The sequence below is a fragment of the Euwallacea similis genome, chromosome 14 (genome assembly GCF_039881205.1).
Source record: "Euwallacea similis isolate ESF13 chromosome 14, ESF131.1, whole genome shotgun sequence".
NCBI lineage: Eukaryota > Metazoa > Arthropoda > Insecta > Coleoptera > Curculionidae > Euwallacea > Euwallacea similis.
This window is the reverse complement of record NC_089622.1, coordinates 2,086,384-2,106,376: the sequence shown is the minus strand read 5'-3', so window position 1 is coordinate 2,106,376 and position 19,993 is coordinate 2,086,384. Positions and strand designations below refer to the sequence as shown.

The 19,993-nt window shown below is 36.7% G+C and overlaps 2 protein-coding genes across 6 annotated transcripts in view; both read right to left on the bottom strand.

Moving 5' to 3' along the window:
- Positions 1-191: 191 nt before the first annotated feature.
- LOC136413542 (pancreatic triacylglycerol lipase-like) overlaps positions 192-19,993 on the bottom strand; it is a 111,320-nt gene continuing 91,518 nt past the window's right edge. Inside the window, exons 1-11 of one of the 2 annotated variants that reach the window (XM_066397157.1) lie at positions 2,342-2,652; positions 2,173-2,279; positions 1,966-2,124; positions 1,667-1,915; positions 1,440-1,611; positions 1,293-1,391; positions 1,126-1,232; positions 902-1,061; positions 686-844; positions 467-638; positions 192-409 (exon numbers count right to left, since the gene is read on the bottom strand). In XM_066397157.1, the coding sequence (XP_066253254.1) occupies positions 334-409; positions 467-638; positions 686-844; positions 902-1,061; positions 1,126-1,232; positions 1,293-1,391; positions 1,440-1,611; positions 1,667-1,915; positions 1,966-2,124; positions 2,173-2,279; positions 2,342-2,459 (1,578 nt within the window). In that variant the 5' untranslated portion in view covers positions 2,460-2,652 and the 3' untranslated portion in view covers positions 192-333. Of the gene's footprint in view, positions 410-466; positions 639-685; positions 845-901; positions 1,062-1,125; positions 1,233-1,292; positions 1,392-1,439; positions 1,612-1,666; positions 1,916-1,965; positions 2,125-2,172; positions 2,282-2,341; positions 2,653-19,993 lie in introns of those variants that run through there. The other variant, XM_066397158.1, reaches the window with a different exon arrangement.
- Positions 3,197-19,979, bottom strand: LOC136413553 (collagen alpha-1(XII) chain). Of its 4 annotated transcripts, none has more exons than XM_066397173.1 (7): positions 19,771-19,979; positions 15,513-15,694; positions 8,955-9,093; positions 8,552-8,697; positions 7,070-7,221; positions 6,793-7,014; positions 3,197-4,201 (listed from the first exon to the last, which is right to left on the bottom strand). In XM_066397173.1, the coding sequence occupies exons 2-7, from the start codon at positions 15,562-15,564 to the stop codon at positions 3,920-3,922; spliced, it is 993 nt and encodes a 330-aa protein (XP_066253270.1). In that variant the 5' UTR covers positions 15,565-15,694; positions 19,771-19,979; the 3' UTR covers positions 3,197-3,919. The 4 variants fall into 4 exon arrangements, with proteins under 4 accessions (XP_066253270.1, XP_066253272.1, XP_066253271.1 ...); XM_066397175.1 differs by having other exon boundaries at positions 3,197-4,183; XM_066397174.1 differs by having other exon boundaries at positions 8,552-8,691.

Below are 19,993 nucleotides of genomic sequence, written 5' to 3'. Positions count from 1 at the left end.
AAACTGCGCTGAACTTTAAACCCATGTAAATGTAAATCCCTATTCCCATTCTACGTAAGCATTATTAGCCAACAGTTTTATCATTGTTTAGTCTTCTTTAAATTATTCAATATAAACAGTGATTACAAAATAAATCGGATAATACGCATTTAAAAGAAAGCAACATTCCTAGTACTAAACGCCAAAACAGAATCTCGCACAATATACTTAAAAATATATTTAGCTCCCTATATTCTACTATCAGATAATAAATTAAAAGCGTAATCAAGTCTTGTTTCTTATTCCGGTTGCATTGTTTTAGATTGATTTGTGAGCCTGGTTCTTTCCAGTTTTTTAGCAGTAACTTGGAATCATTAATTGGGGAAGGTTGTTCATCAAAGGTTGCCCGTTTTTAGGACATATTGTAATCCTAAATAATAATAATGCATTCAAAATATTGATAATTGGACTTGAGATATGTAATTACCCCTCTTGGCTTTCCAGACTTTCCACCGTGACTTTCTTTAAATAGATTTTGGGTGTGCTTAAAAAACGCCACGATAAAGGATTTAATAGAGCGCTGTTGTACTTCCATTCAAGTTCCACGGCCTTAATTTTCTTCACTTCAGTAGTGGCCACAACTTTCACGTAAATTCCACCTAAATTGAAGATCATTAATAATTTTTTTACAGAGTTCTTAACCAACCTGGCTCGTAGTAACGACTGATAAACTCAATAGGAGCCGACTTCATATCTTTTCCGTCAATAGAATTATGAAAAGTGAATATTAGCTGCCCGATTTCACCTCCATGAGATTGACTATTTTCGCTATCCGACACTTTGACTGTGATTCTGTAATGACCTCCTGAAAGTTAAATGTTGTTATTGTGTTTCAAGTAATTGGAAGAAAATTGTTAAGTACTGCAAAAGGGTTTTTCGCTTCCAGTTATAAGGTACTGATTAAGGCTGTAATTCATCCCACTGCCGTAGAGACGATAGTAGTGTTTGTGACCATGGTAACCGAATTTTAGACATTTTTCGCCGTAATTTCCACAATCCCAACATTTACCAGCTATGAAATCCTATTCAAATGAAAACTCAGTCTAAAACACAGATCATTAAACAGTATTTTGCAGAAAATCTTACCTGTATTGAACTGCACGCAATAGACAAGAAACTGCACGTAGGCCTAATGCTGTCCAAATACACTTGGTGAGCCCTTAAGTGATTGCATGATAAGTATTTCTTCATCCCTACTCAATAACCACAACCTTTTTTCTCATTTCCATATAAAAAAATCAAACTGTTCTCACCTACGAAGAAACTGTCTTTCTCGTCTTTAATGAACTGCATAATGCTCTTTTCGCAACCCGGCTGATTGGCACCCCCATTAGGGAAATAATCCACATGTCCTTAAATCCCTATTTGGCCATTTAATTATCACACAAAACTTCACTTACCAATACTCTCAGTCATACCCAAACTCCCCCTAATAAACTGACTGGCGTCAGTATGAATAACATCCACGTACTTGGCAGCACTTCTATCCAACCTCACGGGCCTGGAAGTTTTCCCAAAATGAGGCTCCGCCGGATCTAGACCAGTAATTCTGCCTAGAGTCAAATTAAACTCCTATAAAAATCAAACAAAACTCCTGAAGAGGCCTTAAATGATCGCAGCTACCTACATCTTGGAGGGTGTACCCAATATAACCACACAAATGGGCCCCTAGGGAGTGTCCTACGCAGTAGGCATGGTCCAAATTAATGGACTCAGTAGTTTGAGCAATATCGTGCAATAAATGGGCGGTCATTGTGCCTATTAGCCTTATGTTTGCCACTGCTTGAGTGTATGGAGGGCTTGAGCCCTTATGCCAGTCCACCACTATGACGTTGCAGTCCTCTTGGCTTAAGAATTCTTGAGCGATATTGTAAATCTAATGGAAAATATTCAGGCATAATTGGAAGATTTTGTTGGTTAATTTACCCATGGAATCATGCCTCCCTCCATGTAGCCATGAGTGATAACATAGATGGGCTTTTGAGGGTCTATATCAGTATTTGCTAGATAATCGAATTGGTTGACGTCAATGATAGTGTGTTGAGAGGGGTTTTTGCGGGTGAAGAGTAGGTAGTTGGGGTCGATCTGAAGGTTTTTGAATAACAAAAAAAAACGTGGCAGTAATTAAGCTACCTCATGCAGTTCACTTGGAAACATGGAAACCGGCCTGTGCTCTGATGTCCATGGCGATGATAGTTCGAAACAGCCATACATGCCGTAGCATTTTTTTGCATTTGACTCTATATAAATCCATGAAATACTCTTTAATAGTTGCAACCTGAATTAATACATCTCGACTCACCTCTGCCAATTTTCATAAAGTAGTAATTATAAGAGCTCTCGTCTTGGATAATACTTTGATTTAATACATACATCAGCGTGTGAAATATCACTGACCCATTACTAGGCACCGTTACCATATTACGATTTTCCCAATTAATCTACCACTAATTGCACGAAGAAAACCACTCGAGTTCGAAGTGAGGAGGTATGCCGCGAAGACTTTCAATATACATGCCTCCTAGATAGCGCAACTGAAATGTTGAGCCCGAAGGCGATTTGGTGTTATCTCAGGGGGTAAAGTCTATAGGTCGCAGGGTGTCCACAATCGAAAGACGTAAGCTTATTGATCGTATTCAATTAGATAAGGTCTGTCTGCAATTATGCGCTCAACTTATCTATGAAAATAGGATTGATTCCTCCCTGTAAGATCCGGGTTAGATGGTTCAGATTAGTTATTGGATTTTGCGATTTGTTTACGGCATGTGTAACCTATTTTGGGATTAGAGTTTCAGTCAACTTTGAAATAATTACTGGACTGTTTATTTAGTCTTGCTATGGTTGTTGTGAATATATGAAATATTATATCTTTGGGATTAAAGCCTTGAAACCAAAGTTTCTGGACTAAGTGGTGAAGGGCGTTTAGCCACATTGATTTTTTTCAGCAAGGAACCACATGTACTGAATCGAGTCGAATCGGTCGCCATGAAGATTTTCGGTCTGGAAAGTCTTTTTTCGCCATTTAATCAAGAAATAAGATGTAAATATGTTTATTTTTTGTTTTGAAATTAAAACTCTGACCTTATTTCTGAATGAAATAGTGAGGGAATCGAACCATCCACTTTTGGAGTGGGAATAATTGTAATAAACACATTGCTATCAGAATAAAGTGTATTAAGACATATGTACAAAAGCAAAAAGAGAAGTAGAAAAATACAGGCTTAAGATTAGTTTGAGCTAGTGATATCTAACGAATATGTAACGTTTTGGTCGTACTAACGATACAAGTTTAGCAAAGAGGAATTGATGATGTATAAGTATTTAGCAATAATAGACAAAATTGTATGAATTTATAGCGTTTAAAATTGGTCGAATAGTCTCTAAGAGTTACTTGGTCATTATTTCTTCTAATGTATATACAGCCTAGGTATTCCTAACGCAGTTGAATCCTATAATTGAAACGAACCTTATGTAAAATGCATGTAAAACGAGCTCTCAAAGTTTAAAGTTCGATGTTGTGTACAGCTGCCGGGAAATGCAAATAATTGCCTTTCATGTGGGATTAATTTATTAATGTTTTAACAGGGAAAACTACAAATTAGAAGTCTCTCTTTTTAATAATATGAAGTACAAATTATGTATTAATCGTATGAAGTTGGACGGAAACGTGTTTCTTTAAGTTGACAGTCAGTCGATACGAACATCAAACATTCCAACTAAAGGATTCAGCTATTTTCGGCACTAACAATTAACTATTTTTAGTTATATACCTATAGATGCCTCGACATCTACTTTTTCCTCTAAATTTATAGCCGACTACATGTGCACTCCATATCGAAGCTTATTTGCTATTTACTCTTGTTATTGAAAGTAAAATTGCTTACGCTAAACAATGGTCGGTTTCCCTAATCTCCGTCTCTTCCTCATTCTCAGAGGGAGAGGGTCCGCTAATAGACAAAGTGGGCAGGCCGAAATGTTGCTCCTCCAAGGATATATTGTCCACGCTCCTAGCTTTTCTACAGAGCCTTGACACAGATCCGTATCGGCGGAAAAACTCCTTGGGGTCAATTCCAGGGCCGCTATTCGACACGAAGATGGCAGAGTTCATCCGGGGGCGGGGGGTCCGAGGAGGTTGTGCATGGACCTGGAACATCGGGCTTTCCTTAAAATAGTTTAACTTGAAGTGTTCTAATGTTGTAAGTTAGGGCAAGTTACATGGATTTCCATATATCAGAAATCCTGTTTCTTCTATTGATCGAATTAACACACGGCGGGAATTTGCGTCATCGTAAACACAAATTCCATAGGTTGTAAATAATTTAAAAAGTCGAACGAGTTTCACCCAAAACATCTGGACACGTGGACATTTAACGTGACGTACCACAGGCGTCACTGCTTAAAGGTATTAAAATTTTTTTTTCTTATGTTAAAATTGATCAAAGGTTAAGGCGGATATAATCTCCAAAAAGCCTGCAGTCTGATTAGAATTCCTCTTTCCAGAAATTCGTTTTGTTTTAAAAACTTTAAACGTTGTCGTTCTTCACAGTTGTCCTAACGGGGAACCTATTTTGATGACATAGAGTTCTAAGACGCCTTCTCGCCCCATTGAACAACCATAATTTTTAGATTTTAGAGGACGAATCAGAATTGACTATGATGCTTTGAATGTGAATTTGAACGAACGTCTCACATATGAGGAGGGGTTGGTAAACCGGTGAAATTGCATACTATTTTCAGTTATAACTAACTGAGAATAACATTTATCCTTTACTAACAGGAGTTTCATCCGAGAATAGTGCGCCATCGCTTCAACAACTCCTATTTATGTGTAAGGCGTTATTCCCAACCAAAATAAAAGAAACTCAACAATTGCCTCAAACGTGTGGAACATATGATGATTTGCATTTTCTTCAAAAGAATTAAGTATTCTGAAGAATTATGAAACTTTCTGAGTAAGAGGAGTAAACGTTCCAAGTAATGACCTGGCTATATTAAGTGGAGCTTTTATGGGGATTTCTGGATTTCTATCCAGCTCTGATGTAGGATGGATATTTTGAATTTTGCTTGGACTCCTACTTTTTATGGAATTTGAGAGCCTGTGATTTGAGTTTTGACACTAGAAAATTTCTTAAGAGGAAAGAGGAATAAAGTGGATACTGCGTTGCGATGCTCATGCAAGCCCGTATTGAACCTGTCGAAGACATAAAATTTTCCCCAATATTGAGCATTCTAATACAACCGACTTGAGCATACTTAATTTAGGTCATTATAATCTAAATGAAACTTATGAGAACAAGTGTCAATTGAGAATGAGAATTTCACAAAACGTGGATTTGTGTATAAAATATAAGGCCAAACTAGAAACGAGCCAATAATTTACCAGCACCATAACTGTTCGTGGAACGAAGAACCCAACCAACTCACTGCTAATTCATCTTAATCTTTTATTTTATAATTAACGATGATCTCGGCAAATTTTTCTGATAGCAATATGATAACGTGGAGAGTGAACTATTTTGAAGATAATTAAAAAAACTTGATGCACAGATCTTCCGAGCAAATGCATATGAACACCATCAGTTGTGAATTAATCAATAATTTTCGAAAACCTCATCAACTAAAATAGGATGTTCCATTGAAAAAAATGCATTTCTGCATTGAATCATGCTTTTGTAGTAAAGAAACTCAAATGTACTAAAGAATTAGGTATCACTAATCTAAGCATGATTCAATTCTAGCAGTGAATAAAGTGATGAAGCTCATCTATTTTAAAATGCATCTATGCAAAATGACGTGTATAATTATGTAGTACTTCCAAACTTAGAAAAATCCAATCTTTTGTGGTAATAAAAGCATTCACCCCATACGCAGGGTATTTTATGACGAGAGGAAGATACTTTAAAAGATGATTATACACGCCGTTTCCAACAAAAAAGTCATATAATTAACTCCGATTTTTAACGCTTTAAGAAATATTTAGTGTTTATTACATGTTTAAAAGTAAAGAAGTAAAAGTAAAAATCCAGAAGTTTTAGATCTAGGCCGCGCGGAAGCCATCTTAAGGGGCCATATCTTCCAATCCATTTTCTCTAATAATTTTCATTTTCTGAGAAATTACGTGGATATTCTCTAACAGTTTCAAACGTTTTACCGTAAAAAAAACTAAATATGTCTTAAACTTTTTGCTGGAAATGAGCTGTACAATCACCTCCTAAAGTGTCTTTCTTTCCTCGTAGAGCACTCTATAGAGATTTAAGAATTAAGCGTAATATACAAAGCGGCACCAAAAAGTGATCTCCAATGACAGCAGCGTGAAGCAAAATCCGAGCCCTTCAAAGTGCAAAAAAGTGCCTCGTGCCGGACTTACGGAATGGACTGAAGAGGACCCTTGTTTACGTAACGACTCCACTTCAGTGGTAACGTAACATTGGGATAGTAAGGTATCCTGTTTAGCGAACATGGGCTCGTGTTCTGCCAACAACATTTCTACGCGACTAAGATCGGGGGTGTGATCTTCGACGTGATCGGGGGAATCTGTAAACTCGATCACGTCGGAAACTTCTTGCTAGGTTTCCTCTGCCCTGTGCAACAGGGCGAATTGGCATCCACATTCCTTCGACTCCCTAGTTAGGCGGGGCGTACTGAAGCAATTATCCCATATAGTACAACAACCCTGTATATAAAAATCCGCTTTACATGAACTAAGGGATCCTGCAAGGAAATTGAGGGTAGACGTTGAAACCATCAACAAACCTGTTGGCAAATATTCGATGTGGCATGATGTGCGCAAAGATTCCCAGTGGCGACAGCAGCAGCACAGGCTGCAGTCCCTGGAACTTTTAACTGCTCCTGCTTGTAATCCGGTTGGTAGGGCAGGAGCATTCTTATTTTACCCCAGCGGTTGAAAAACAAGGCTATGGCTGCTATCCACACCACCAGAACGATCAGAACTATTCCGATCTCCACTCCTCGTACCTATACAACATATGTTACATGATCAACACAGTCGATTCAGATTGGGGTAATTTACAGTGGAACTCGTTTGTGGATACTCGACGATGTTGTACTTTTCAGTAGTGGAGCTTCTAGGGGTGGTGTAGTCCGAGGTGGTGGTGAAGGTAGTGGCGCTAACCCCGGCAGCTACAGCCATAGAGTCTTGTTGCGCTGATGACCTGGGTGGTTCTATGAAGGAAAAAAGAGTATTAGGATTATAAAAGAAATCCGCGTTTTTAACAGATTTAACAAAACAACGCAAAACGGTTATTTTAATATCTGTTAAGGTAAACACTGCTCAACACTGAACTGAAGCCTTTTCTGAAATTGTCTTTAGGGAAAATTTCTGGATTTTTTAATAGTGTCCAGATCTTGCGTGCATCTCTATCTTCTAGAATTTAACAGCAATAGCTTGAACTGGATTGAGGTTGTACGTATTTTATCGTAACTTGACTTGCTGACCTTACCCAAAGAACTTTTCGTCACAAAACACTAATCAGAACATTTATGGAGATAATTTTTTTCATTTTTGGCATTTTCTGAAACGTTTTTCGCAAATCGTTTCTCGGAAAATCAATATAACTTAATTAGAAACGATGAGTTAAGGAAAGTTCTTAGGATTAATTATTCTGCCTTAGCAATAGGATTGTCTGAGCTTCTGAGTAACCAAAAAAGCCCTTGTTTGGAGAAAAACTAACCAGAGGCGTGGAGAACCTCATAATTCATAATTTGAAGATGATGAAATAATAGATATTATGAGGAAATAATATGGATGTGGAGACTATAATGGAGAACATTTCGGAGACTAGTTCAGGTTAGTACCTTTTACCGGCCATAAAGGGGATCCTTTGAGTCTCTGAGTAATCGAAAAGGGCTTTAAGGAGGAAAACAGTATATTCTTCAAAGGCGAAAGCTTTTTTACTACATTGAGAACATATTGAAAGTTAAGAAAACATAATCTATTTGGCCCACATCGAGTTAGGGATCATTAGAAAATTCCCTTAATTCGTAGATTTAATATTCCCTTCCAGCATGATATTATTGAGCCAGTTGGTGCTGGGTATTCCTGGTACGGTTATAGTTAATTTCTTCTACGTAAATGTAACGAATATAAAGCGTCAATTTACAAACTTATAGTACATTGAGATATTCTTTAGATGGAATTTCGAGGAAACTTACTGCGAATTCTCTCTGCATTAAATTAAAAATACTTGTTCCAAAGATGTTGCAAATACGTGCGATATGGTGCTACATCTTTGGTTTTAAGGTGTCCCAGGTTTTAAGATCAGGACTTCAGCAATATGTTCTAATGCGCGTTGCTCATCTAAACACAACTCGGTAATATTTTTCTTTGTGCAGATAAAGAATGGCAGAATTAAATTTATTTGTAGCACAACACGAAAAGAGTAATAAAAATAGACAACGATTAGCTTAAAATACATCTTTCCACCGATTTCCAAAGTCCTGAGTCCTGCTCGTAAAACTGGGTACCGGCCTCAGAATATTCTAGGCCGCTTACCCAGAGTCCGGAAGACGATAGGCCTACTTCTATACTTCCTCCCTGACCAGACAGCCGATACTGTAAGCTGGTACTGCGTATCTGGATGCAAGTTGGACAGGGTCACCGCATCGCTGTTGCCAGCCACAATTTCCACCACCCTGTAACTAATAGTATGCTGATTCACCACGGCAGAACACACCAGAATTAAAAGTTAAACGTCGTAAGTTGCGCAATATTAAGTATTCTTGGAACTGAGCCAACATTTTAGGCCCCTAAGGAAACCTTTGAAAATTCGAAATCCAAACTTTCCTGCCTGGTTTTAACTTCCAAAGTTTCCAAGACTTAATTCCAATCCAACAGGAGGTTACTTTAACATCGATTTTTCAATTTTGTTTTATGTATATATTACCAAACGATTTACCTGGCATCAGTCGGTTTGTAAGTGATATCATATTTATCTACGTGGTTCAATGCAGTCGCCCAAGAAACTCTGACTGTCGTAGGGTTCAGGAAGGTTACGGTGATATTTTCGGGGGCTCCGTACCCACCGGGCATCGATTCTGGAACAGAAACCTCACAGTTATACGTGTAACAGTTAAGACGATGTCTCGAATACTGGTTTCTAGGACGAGGAAACAGCTTGTGTGGATGTACTTTATGTATAAGTAAAACCCCCTTATATCGACCTATATTTCCATGTTGGTTTTCAATAAATTACTTAATAATCGTATGGACATGCAGGGGCCCCTTCTCTAATAAAGAATATTTTCTTATGCGCTTCGGAAGGAGAAAGTTGCTATTGAAATTGACGGAAAACGATGAAAGAGAAACGCTAACAATAAAACGTTTTGTAAGTTTGAAAGCTTCCATGGATTTACAGGAAATGATGAGCAATTGGCACGCATCCTCTTTGCAGCGGCTGGAAATGCAAGCTCAGGGGGTTGCATGCAAATACGACAGCAACATGAATAATGGAAGTTTCCCGTTTACTAGGCCGCAACACGGTAAAGTAAGAAGCCTTGAATTTATTTATAGAATTTGTTTACGGACAAATGACCAAAACTCTAAAATAATTCAATTTCCGCCAGATGAATAATAAAGTTTTCATTAAGCAATAACCCGGAAAGTAAAATAGGAACATTCAAATACACAGATCACGAGCTGAGCTATAGCGCAATACCGGACTATCGATCCGAAAAGAACAAATTGCTGGAAGGGTGGTTTGTGTTAAAACAAGAAATTGACAGGTGAATCCGGGGATTTGGACATGGGAAAAACCTCATCGTTCACTTTCTTAACGACCCATCGCTTGTCAGGTGTTCGAGGTAATTACGGTTATTTATGAAGTTATGCGAAGACGAAAAACGCGTAAACGTGAACCGACATTGTTCGAGAGACGAGGTGTTTTTCACATCGTGCTTCAGGGTTTGAATCTGATGATGTGCGAGAGGCAATTGGATTCTCAGGATTGCCGGACAGCCGACCAATCCATTCGGAAGAATTAAAGACTTAATAATAACCAGACGATTACCTAAAACTATAAGCTGAACCAACCAAAACTATAAGCCAACCGGACTTTTAAGTTTCGGTTAGATCATTTCGGGGTTACGGCTAATAACTGATGCTGAAAGGGTGAGATTCGAAGAGCTACATGTACCCAAAGAACAAATCGAAAGGTGGAAATCGAGGGAGGAAGGAAAAGTAGGAAATGCGAAGAGATAGCAAAAATCAGCATAAGAAAAACAACTCTAAATGTTTCCTGATAGCATATGATGAGTGTTGACAGCCAAGTGTCTGGTATCTGGTTCTAATTCGAGCACTCAAACTAGATACCAGCCACTTGGCCTTCAGCATATAAGCCACAAAATGCCCGGTTTTTAACATATATGTGGCCTATATTCGTTGGAGAATTGAATTGAATAGGATGAGAACAAGAGACTGCATTAACATAGCCGCTCCCAAAAGCGGAACGTTTTTAGTCACGTTCCAAAGAATGAGAGAGGAGAATGTAAGGCGTGTAGAAGAAAAAGCAAAAAAAAACGAAAAAATCGAAAAGAAGAAAATTGAGGAGGGAATTAGTTATGAGGGAGAGGGCAAAGTTTGCGCACGTGCTCATCCTTGCCTGGATGCAGCGCGACCACTCGGCCGAGCAACCATTTGAAGGTAGGTTTTACATCATTCGTAATGAAGAGTAAATTCTTTAATTTGACTTCGTCACTGGATCAGACCATTTAAAACCCTGTTATAAAGTCTACAAAATAACACTTCCCGAAATGGGATTACATTTTCTATACTAAGTGATACAGAAACCCGAACACCCAGTAAATATGTTCCGATTCCCATAATATTTTGCACAAATTTTAGAGGGGTCAAAGCACGTGAATGATTAAAGCACCAACTAAATTAGACAATTTAAATCCATTAATTGGAGTTTTTATAATTAAGTATGTGTTGATGCGCCACAATTTCTTATACATTCGTTAAGGCGCGCAGGCACACTCCTGATGAGGTAGTTAATATTCTCCTGGGATATATCATTCCAGGCAACTTCTATCTCATGTCGAACTGCCGTGAGAATTTGAGGAACCGGCTGTAAAGTTCGTAACCTCCTTCTGATAATGTCCCACACGTGTTCAATTGGAAATAAATCTGGAGATCTTGGAGGCCAGGACAGTAGTTCATCTGAGCTTGTTGAAAGTACTCAAACGCTACCTTTGCCATATGTGGTCGGGCATTGTCTTTTTGAAAGATAGGATTTTGGAAGGTTCTTAAGTATGATACCAAATAAGGTTCTACTATTTTTTGGACGTACCGCTGTGCGATCGTATTGTGTCTAATAAAGACTAGGGGTGACCTAGAATTTTAAGCAATGGCGCTCCACATCAAAACACCAACAACACGATGATCACGCCTCTTGACAAAAAAATTGTGGATCTTGTCATTCTCCGCGATGCCTTCTAACCCTTACCCGAATGTTATGCATGTCCGAACAGAACCTGGATTCATCGCTGAAGACTATTGTGTCCCACGTCTCATTCCAAACTAATCGTTCTCTACTCCACCCAAGTCGATTTTGTTTGTGCTCCGCAGTTAAAGGTAAGACAAATTGTGATCGGTGTGAAAATAGACCAAAGCTTATGCTTCGTCGGTATACATTTCGCATTCCGATAACTCTGCCGTGTTTTCTAAACCACTGATTGACAATTGCTCTAGTGGTAGAGAATCGATCTCGTATAACTGACGATCTTAAGCGATCATCTTGAAGTGGGGTCGTCCTACAAACTTGTTTGGTAGCTGTGGCGTTTTTGCATCTGTCATAAAAATACTCAAAAAAAAAGAAATACCCAACCAAATCGAAACGTTTTTACAGGATGTTCGGGTTTCTATGTCAGTTAGTTATATTAACTCCCATCGTATTAATCGGTTGATCTTCCATTCCAAAAAGATTTTTTCAGACTAATACACTTTAATGCTCCTAACGTTAAGAAGTGACCCAGCGTAAAAGATATCAAATTATTGTGATTCGAACGTTCAGCGGAGTTAAAAATTGCCTCTATTTGGCACGACAAAGTCATAAATTCTTCGCATGTTAAATTTTGATCCCCAATGACTCGGAATAAATGGGTTTTACCATTTTCGCAGTCAACCCACTAAAATGTGAAGCAGAAGGTGGCTCGAAATTCAGCCTTAAATAATCGAAACGCTAAACTTTCCGACTTTGTCTTTGCTGAATCCCTACATCGGTTATTCGCACTAACGAAATTTGCCGCATTGTTAGTGAAGCAAGCGATAACTGAACTTCTTTGAGGAGTTAATCTTCGGAAAGTCGCGATAAAGCTTTCATCGGTCGGTTCGTGGGCCAACTCCAAATGCACTGCTTTTGTTGAAATGCATAGAAACACACAGATCTAGAATTTGAAAGCTTTTGTTCCTCTAGTTCGAGATACAGGGTGTCCATGATTTCATGTACCAGCAATTATTTCAAAACCATAAAGAGGTAGAAGAACGGTATAAATACGAGAGTTAAGAGATGAAAGCAGAGGTATGTGCTGGACATAATTATAATCATACAGGGTGGCTCAAAAAAGAATATTAGGATTAAACTTTTTAATTTTAAACGGAATCCTTTGTTATTTTCACGTTTTTGATATTAGAATTCAAAGACAAATCTAAAAATATGAAAATACACAGGGGCCATTTTAAATAAAAAAGTAAAGGGAACCCAATCCTAATGTACTTTTTTGAGTCACCCCGTATATTTAAAATTATCTCCAGCCTTAACTTCTCTCTCTATTTTATAACTTTTGTTTGTAAATCGTCCTTCTATCTCTACAGAAGCATAAAATCTGGGGCACCCAGTATAATTACCAGGAAGGCACCGCAAAGCCATATGAGAGAACAGATTAAATTGAGAATTCTGTGAACTGGTAAATCGGCAATTATTGACGCTCGATAAGTTTTAGGTCACGCTTGAAAACTTCTGAAACATTTAGAAATTGTAGTTTTGTCTTCCTGAGAGAAATAATCCAATGTTGCACAGATAAATTATACAAAGTATTAATTCCGGGATGTAGACAGACTTTATATGTATGTTCAATGATTAAGATAACAAAACAATGTAACTTTGGTAAAAATAACGGATTTTTTACCGATAAAAGAAAATTCGAATAGGTTAAACGACCTCTCGTTCTGAGAAAGCCTTCTGAATATAGTCGTACAAACTTTGTGGCGAAAGATCCACTGGTCCACTGGCATCCACTAGTCTCGAGCTTCACTTAAAATGGAAATTTAATTCCACAATTTCACGAGCCAACAACTGCGATAGAGTAATACCGCGAGAAAAGCAAGCAGAATTCATATTAGAAAGGATGTAATAACACGAGCAATTTTAAATAACTTGTTGGATATCATTCATCACTTGGCTCTGTTAGCTACAAATGCCTTTCACTTACTAGAAGACGCTTTAACCCAAGGGAAGGTCTGAGAATTTGCCAAGAAATGTTGTTATTGAAAATAGCATATAATTCCATTTTTGGTACTATCAAAGTCTCTAATGGAGCAATCTAGCTTTTTACACAAAGAACTTGGTCAGAAACTTTTCATTCAAATTCAATACAGAGAAAATTACTGCACTATAACTAGTTGTGGATGCATCACAAAATCTGTGCAGTTCTCAGCTTTGAAAATTCGCTGGTAATATAAAACGAGAAATTGACAATTCAGATAACTAAGAAAGTTCGGTTCTTAACTGGGTCTAAGTTGAAACGATACGAGATTGAGGAGTTTCATCCCAGTCTATTTTTGAAGTCTGTAAATATTGCATAATGTACTTGACTAGAATGTCGGATAATACACTCCGATTTGTGCGAGGCTTGTCCATGGATAGACATTGGAATGTAAACCAATTAATTTATGGAAACCGCTGCAGTCCAAGAACCTTTAAGAAATGTGGTTTATTATTATCAAAAGTTAAAGGTGTTTGTCGATCGTGACCAGGTAATGACTTAAGAAATTCAGGTGCTTTACTCGCCCACTAGCAGACTTCCAACCCACTTGGTTTTAAAAGTTGAATAAGTTTCTTTTGTAAAAAAGTCCCTCAGAAAACGACTTATTGGTATTTAATACATTATCGATACACATTTGGTGCTCATTTTCATTTGTGTTGTATGAATCTGGACTACGTGCCGCTAGGAAAGCGGCAATTAGGGTAAAATTAATAATATACTATCAATATTAACTACAGGCCAATTTCGATAAAACCAGCGTATTTTATGAATTTTACAATATTTTCCTATCGAACTGGTGGAATTCAAAGCTTAATGGAATTTTAAAATAATAATAATGTATAACTATAATAATAAAGTAAAAATAATGTGTTTTAGAATCATTTGATGTCACTGAATCTCCAAACACCGATACATAAAATGTCGGTAGTAGAATAATTCATTACTACCGATACAGCGAATATTGAGTTAATGAGTTTCGCTAGTAGATACTAAATAAAAATGAATGGAGAACCCGGATGGCATGTTTACATTAGTGTATATGTTTTGCCCCAAATCAATAGACAGATTGTTCCAAATTTATTTGAAAACTCGCAACCCTCATCTGACTATTTATTAACGTAATCTCTTAGCTTTAGAACGATAAACTGTTTTTAATCTTCAGATTTGTACATTGAATAAGTTTATCGCTTGGATTATGTTTTCAAATTGATGGATTAATGGAATAAGAGGCCAAACAATAACTAAGATTTGCTCAGGTTTAAAGTTTTTTTACTCAGTTATTTACTCAGTTTTAAGCTGGTCGGGTATATTGACTTGACCTGATTTTTGGATGAATGGATTGAATTCTTCAACTTTTCATGTGGATGGAATCCATTTCTAAAAGAAATTCGGCTAACATGTGGATTGATCAAACATAATATATCTTTATGATGTCATTAAAAGAGATGTTAGTTCGGGGTTTAGAAGACAGAGTAGCGTTGATGATGTCTTTCTAGAGTGGAAAGATGTGATACTACGGAAATATAGAACTGCAGGTCTATGACTTAATGAATAACTTTACTAGGAAGAGTTTTAACATGGAGAGTTGTGAGTGTACATGTAGGGTGTTCCAAAATTAGATGTAGATATCGCAGGGGCTGATTGTACGACAAAAAGTAGACAAAAAACTGAATAAAAAATATGAGGGTTATATAAAATTCGACTTTGTCAAAATTAGAACCCTCAAATTAAATAAGTTAGATGTTGTTTAAAACCTATTTTATTCGAAAACGAATTCTATGAAAGGCATCTTTTTAATTTAGAAGACTACACTTTCTAAATTTTTGTGGTCCAGTTGCAGAGAAAGTTGCAAACAAAAAAGTTATAGCCAAAATACCCTAAACTGATCCATCAGCTTAGGGTACTTGTTTTAGTTAGAGTATTTGTTTTACAACCCTCTAAGCAATGTTTTCAATCTAAAAGTACCGTCTTACCTGTCACGCCAAATGTATGGATCAGAACTATTGCTGATACCACAAAGAACATATTAGACTGGCCCGGAACCTTTCGAAGGTGCCGACATGACGGTGGCAGTTCCACAACATTCAGACGAGCCTCCAGCAGTCGGTCTGCCTCCGCATACCTTTAGGATGTTCTGCTTGGTCAAATGAAGCTCCTGAAGGAAAAATTAGATTTCAGGGATAATTTTACGGCTGAAAATAGCCTGATGGGAGTGCTATACAATTAACTGTGTTTTCCCTGAAAAGAAACGTAAAAAGAAGGCTGCAGGCTGTTTGGTGAAGTTTTTAAGAAGTTTGTTAATTTTTGGAGAGCCCCTTAAAAGTCTCACCTTTAACGCAATGTATTTCTTTGGCGTAAAAGGCTTTAGGCTGCTAAGGAAAACCTCTTGAACTTTCAAACAAACCCGCATGTAGACATTTCTTCCACTTTAAAAAATCTTGAAAATAATGGAGAAATGTAACGCACTGATTTGACTCCAGAGACAGCTCAGTGACCTGTATCGGACTCTCCTTAAGGTCCTCCTAGCTTTTCCAGAGAGTGTCTCTTTCGAGCGCAGATAATAGAGTCCTTTCTCCAAAAATTTCACGTAAAGGCACTTGAATTAACAATGAGGATAAATAGATTGTGTCAATATTTTATTTGGGTTCGGGAAAACCTTCATGGTCTTATTAAATATTTAAGTGGGATGATAAGCGTTAAAAAGGAGCCTTTTCCAGTTTTATTTTATGATTTTTGATCAAAGGGTTGCTAATTGCGGAGCTGGAAAGTCACTTCATGTTTATCTTGAAGTTTTCTATCTATTTAAAAAAAATGGTTTCCAAAAAACATTTTCAATTCCCTCAACGTTGAAAGAACACAACTTTGTAATGTAATTTCCATGGAAAGTTACCTTCAAAAGAGATCACTTAAAAAGGACAGACGAGCTAACCTTTGCAGAGTATTCTCTTAAGATAAAAATTGATTTTCAACAATTTTAATAACTTGAGTACCTTCTGGCCCTCGGCCAGAATGTTGTTAACGTGTTTTAATTAATGCTCAACATTCTGTTCTTCGTGAGCCACAAATTGCGATTGCGTGTTCACGTATTTTGCGATTATGAATGCTTAATGTATGTTTCCTCTACTGCCCGAAGGTTTAATATTGCAATTTTGCCTCTTTGAGGCAAATTGGTAGCTGCAGATCTTTAAGAATTTTAATTTGAAAAGGTAAAAAAAAAAACAACAGCGATAGGGGAGGAATGAAAGTTTATGGCAGATTATGTTTCAGAGAGTTGTTGTATATAAAAATGTATTTGCTAGTAAAAAAAACCATTAAATTTTACCGTGAAATGAACTTAAAGAAGAAAATTAAAATATGGGATAAAACTTTTAAGCTGAGCATGTCTGAGTATTTTCGATTTTTCTAGGAAGGTTAGAGTTAGAAAATGAGCACTGAAATGGAGTGGTTGAATTTTCTTTTCTCTAAATGATCCACCATGTAGTGAACAGTTTCTAGATCAATTAATCAGCAAATTCAAACAACAATAAAATTTAAAAAATACCACCATTTTCAGATTTTTCGTTTCGCTTCGGCTTGATTTTTATTGTTAACCAATTCATTTAACCACCACATATCGATTTCGTAAAGTATACATTGGCTAGAAAGGTAGGATCGATTTAATTGGCACATGAATTCAGGGTAATGCAGCTTTGGCTTAATTATTCAACTCGTTATTGTTTTGCAGCTTATTTAATAAGGAAGTGTCATTAGTAGTTATCGGTAAGGATACGCATTAGGGTAGGTTATTCAATAATTCCTAAAGTTTTACCGCACTGGGAGCAATTCCACTTTCTGTCCATTTCCATCCAGTTTGAACTAAATTATGAAAATAACTATTGCGCTGCTTTGATTTGGAGATATCCATTTCTACAAAAGGAATTGTTATGGTGAAACTTTCGATGTTTGTCCTCTGTTTTGCTGACCTTTGATATTTATTTACCGCGACGGTAGGAAGCAAGAATACAACGGAGAAGTTATCACCAAAATTCATATAAATAGTTCATTCATTTTTGGCCAAAATATTAGGGAAGACCCAATTTCAACTCCTCAGGACGGGATGTGGGTTTGTTTCAAGTTTGGTACCTTCTGCGTGTCCCTTGTTGCGATAAAGAACGCAGAGATAAGGGAGAGGAGTTATTTAATGAAGTTGATTTTATAAAATAAAAGGTATGAATGAGCCAGCTGCAGTTACTGGGCATGGACTAAATACATGAAGACATTCTAATTCAGTATTTCAAATGAATTTTAGGGTTTTTCCACGCCTATGGTCTATTGTGTACGTCTTCATATTGAAAATATAGACCGTATTAGGGACTAGAGTTCAATAATAATAAACCTCATTAGACCTCCGCAACTATATTTGGTAATTGCGGCCCAATAGAATCCAATTAAGTCGAGAAAGAGACAGCCCAATGAACCATAATTATTAGTTCAGGTTAATTAATTTTAAGTGATTAGGGACTGGAATTTAATGTTAAAACTACACCATATTTGGAAATTGCAACTCAACAGGATCTCATTAACGCGGGATAGAGGACGATAGCCCAATGTTGCTGAATAATCAGTATAAGTTCATTCATTTTCAGTCATTACAGCCTACAGTTTAACAATCATCCTCATTAAACCTCCACAACCAAATTAGGCAGTTGCAAACCAATAGAATCCATTTAATGTGGGAAAGAGAATTAGAACCTCTAGTTGAGGTTAATTTATTTTGAATGATTAAGAACTATTAATTTAACGCTACACGGTTAACTATAATTTAGGAATTATCGTTAACTGTGTAAATATCATAGAATTATGAGTTTAACGATACAGCTATTTAGAGTTGCAGAACCATATCTGGAAATTACAATCCAATAGAATTTAAATAAAGGACGATTCATATTATCGGTTAGGTCATGGTTCAATCGCGATCTAGTCACACTCCACGAGTGATTTTGGGAAACGTCCCTTTAGTTTTACTACACGAAAATGATACAAAAGAAAGAACAATTTTCAGAATTCGTGGTTTTTTCAAATTAAAATTGATTGCAGGAAAAATTTTTCAAGACTTGATTATACCGAACTGTTTAAAAAAAAGCAGTCATTTTCCGATATTCGGAAATTATTCAAAAAAGGTGATTTTTACAATTTTTTTTACACCAGGATCAATTTAAAAAATGTTAATTTCAATAAGTGAAACTAAATAGTTCAAACAATAAAGTCATTTTCTGGATTTTATACCAACAAGACGAGCTCGAAAAGAATAATTTTCAAGATTTTTTTAAGAACCTGAACTAACTAGAATTGATCATCGGATCTTTGTAGATGTTTAATAAAAACTAATTTTCTAAAATTGCGATTTTAAGGAATACTCCCCTATTCAGGAGTAGACTTCGGAACCTGTAAGAAAGCGTTTCAAATTAAAAAAAAATATTTTCTTTACCACTTGTTACGATTTCATTTTTTCATAACCATCTCAACACAAAATTTGTTACAACCCCATATGGTGTTATAGCTAAATTATAACTTCAGCTTAAAACCAATTTAGGACGCCCGTCTGGGCAGGTTTAATTAAAAAATCGGAATGAAAGCTGATAAATGTGAATTTCTACCTTTTTTTACTCTCGTCTCCGTGCAACCCTAATTTAATTCTAACCCGTTTGTAAGTCATGGTTATTACATAAAATCCTTTGAGGCATCGAGATTTATTTACCCCTATGGCGTATCCTATCCTTTGATGTTGCACTGGATTTTTGAAAAAAAACATATTTACATTTTTTAAAGTAATTTCAAAACCGATGAAGTGAATATCGCATCGTTCAATAACTTCCCAGCTCTTCCCAAGTTTTGCTCAAAATTGCAGCTATCAAATTAACACCAAATTTACTTCTTTCTAAGCTAAGAGTGTAGCCTTTATTTAACTAATGGATGGAAGTTCCACTATCTATCACCTCTGTCTAGTGCGTGTCTATAAACAACATTAAAGTTTAATAAAATACGAGTACGTCGAATTCTAATTGAATAAAAATAGTTTTTTACGTTTGACCTATAAAGCATTTGGAAGAACAAATATAGTAGTATGAACTTTTCAATACAAATTATTAGATCGATTATTTGTTCCATTCCGATTGTGTTGTTGTGATGTATGAAGTTCGATATTGAAACGTTCTGGTTACAAATATTATTATAATAATGTTGCTCACTTACCTAGCAATCTAACTCCTCTGGAAGGTACTACTTGTGGAGAAGTAACTTGCTCGCACTAGAAGCCTGAGTGAAACCCAGCCACCATCACTATATGCTGTGCACACCAAAGTCCACTTCTGCAATGACCATCCTCCAGGCTCAACCAAATATTTATGAGCGAACCGAAGAGCTCTCACCCAGATTCTGGGCTCACATGACGTTGCTCACGACGCGGTAGAAACTG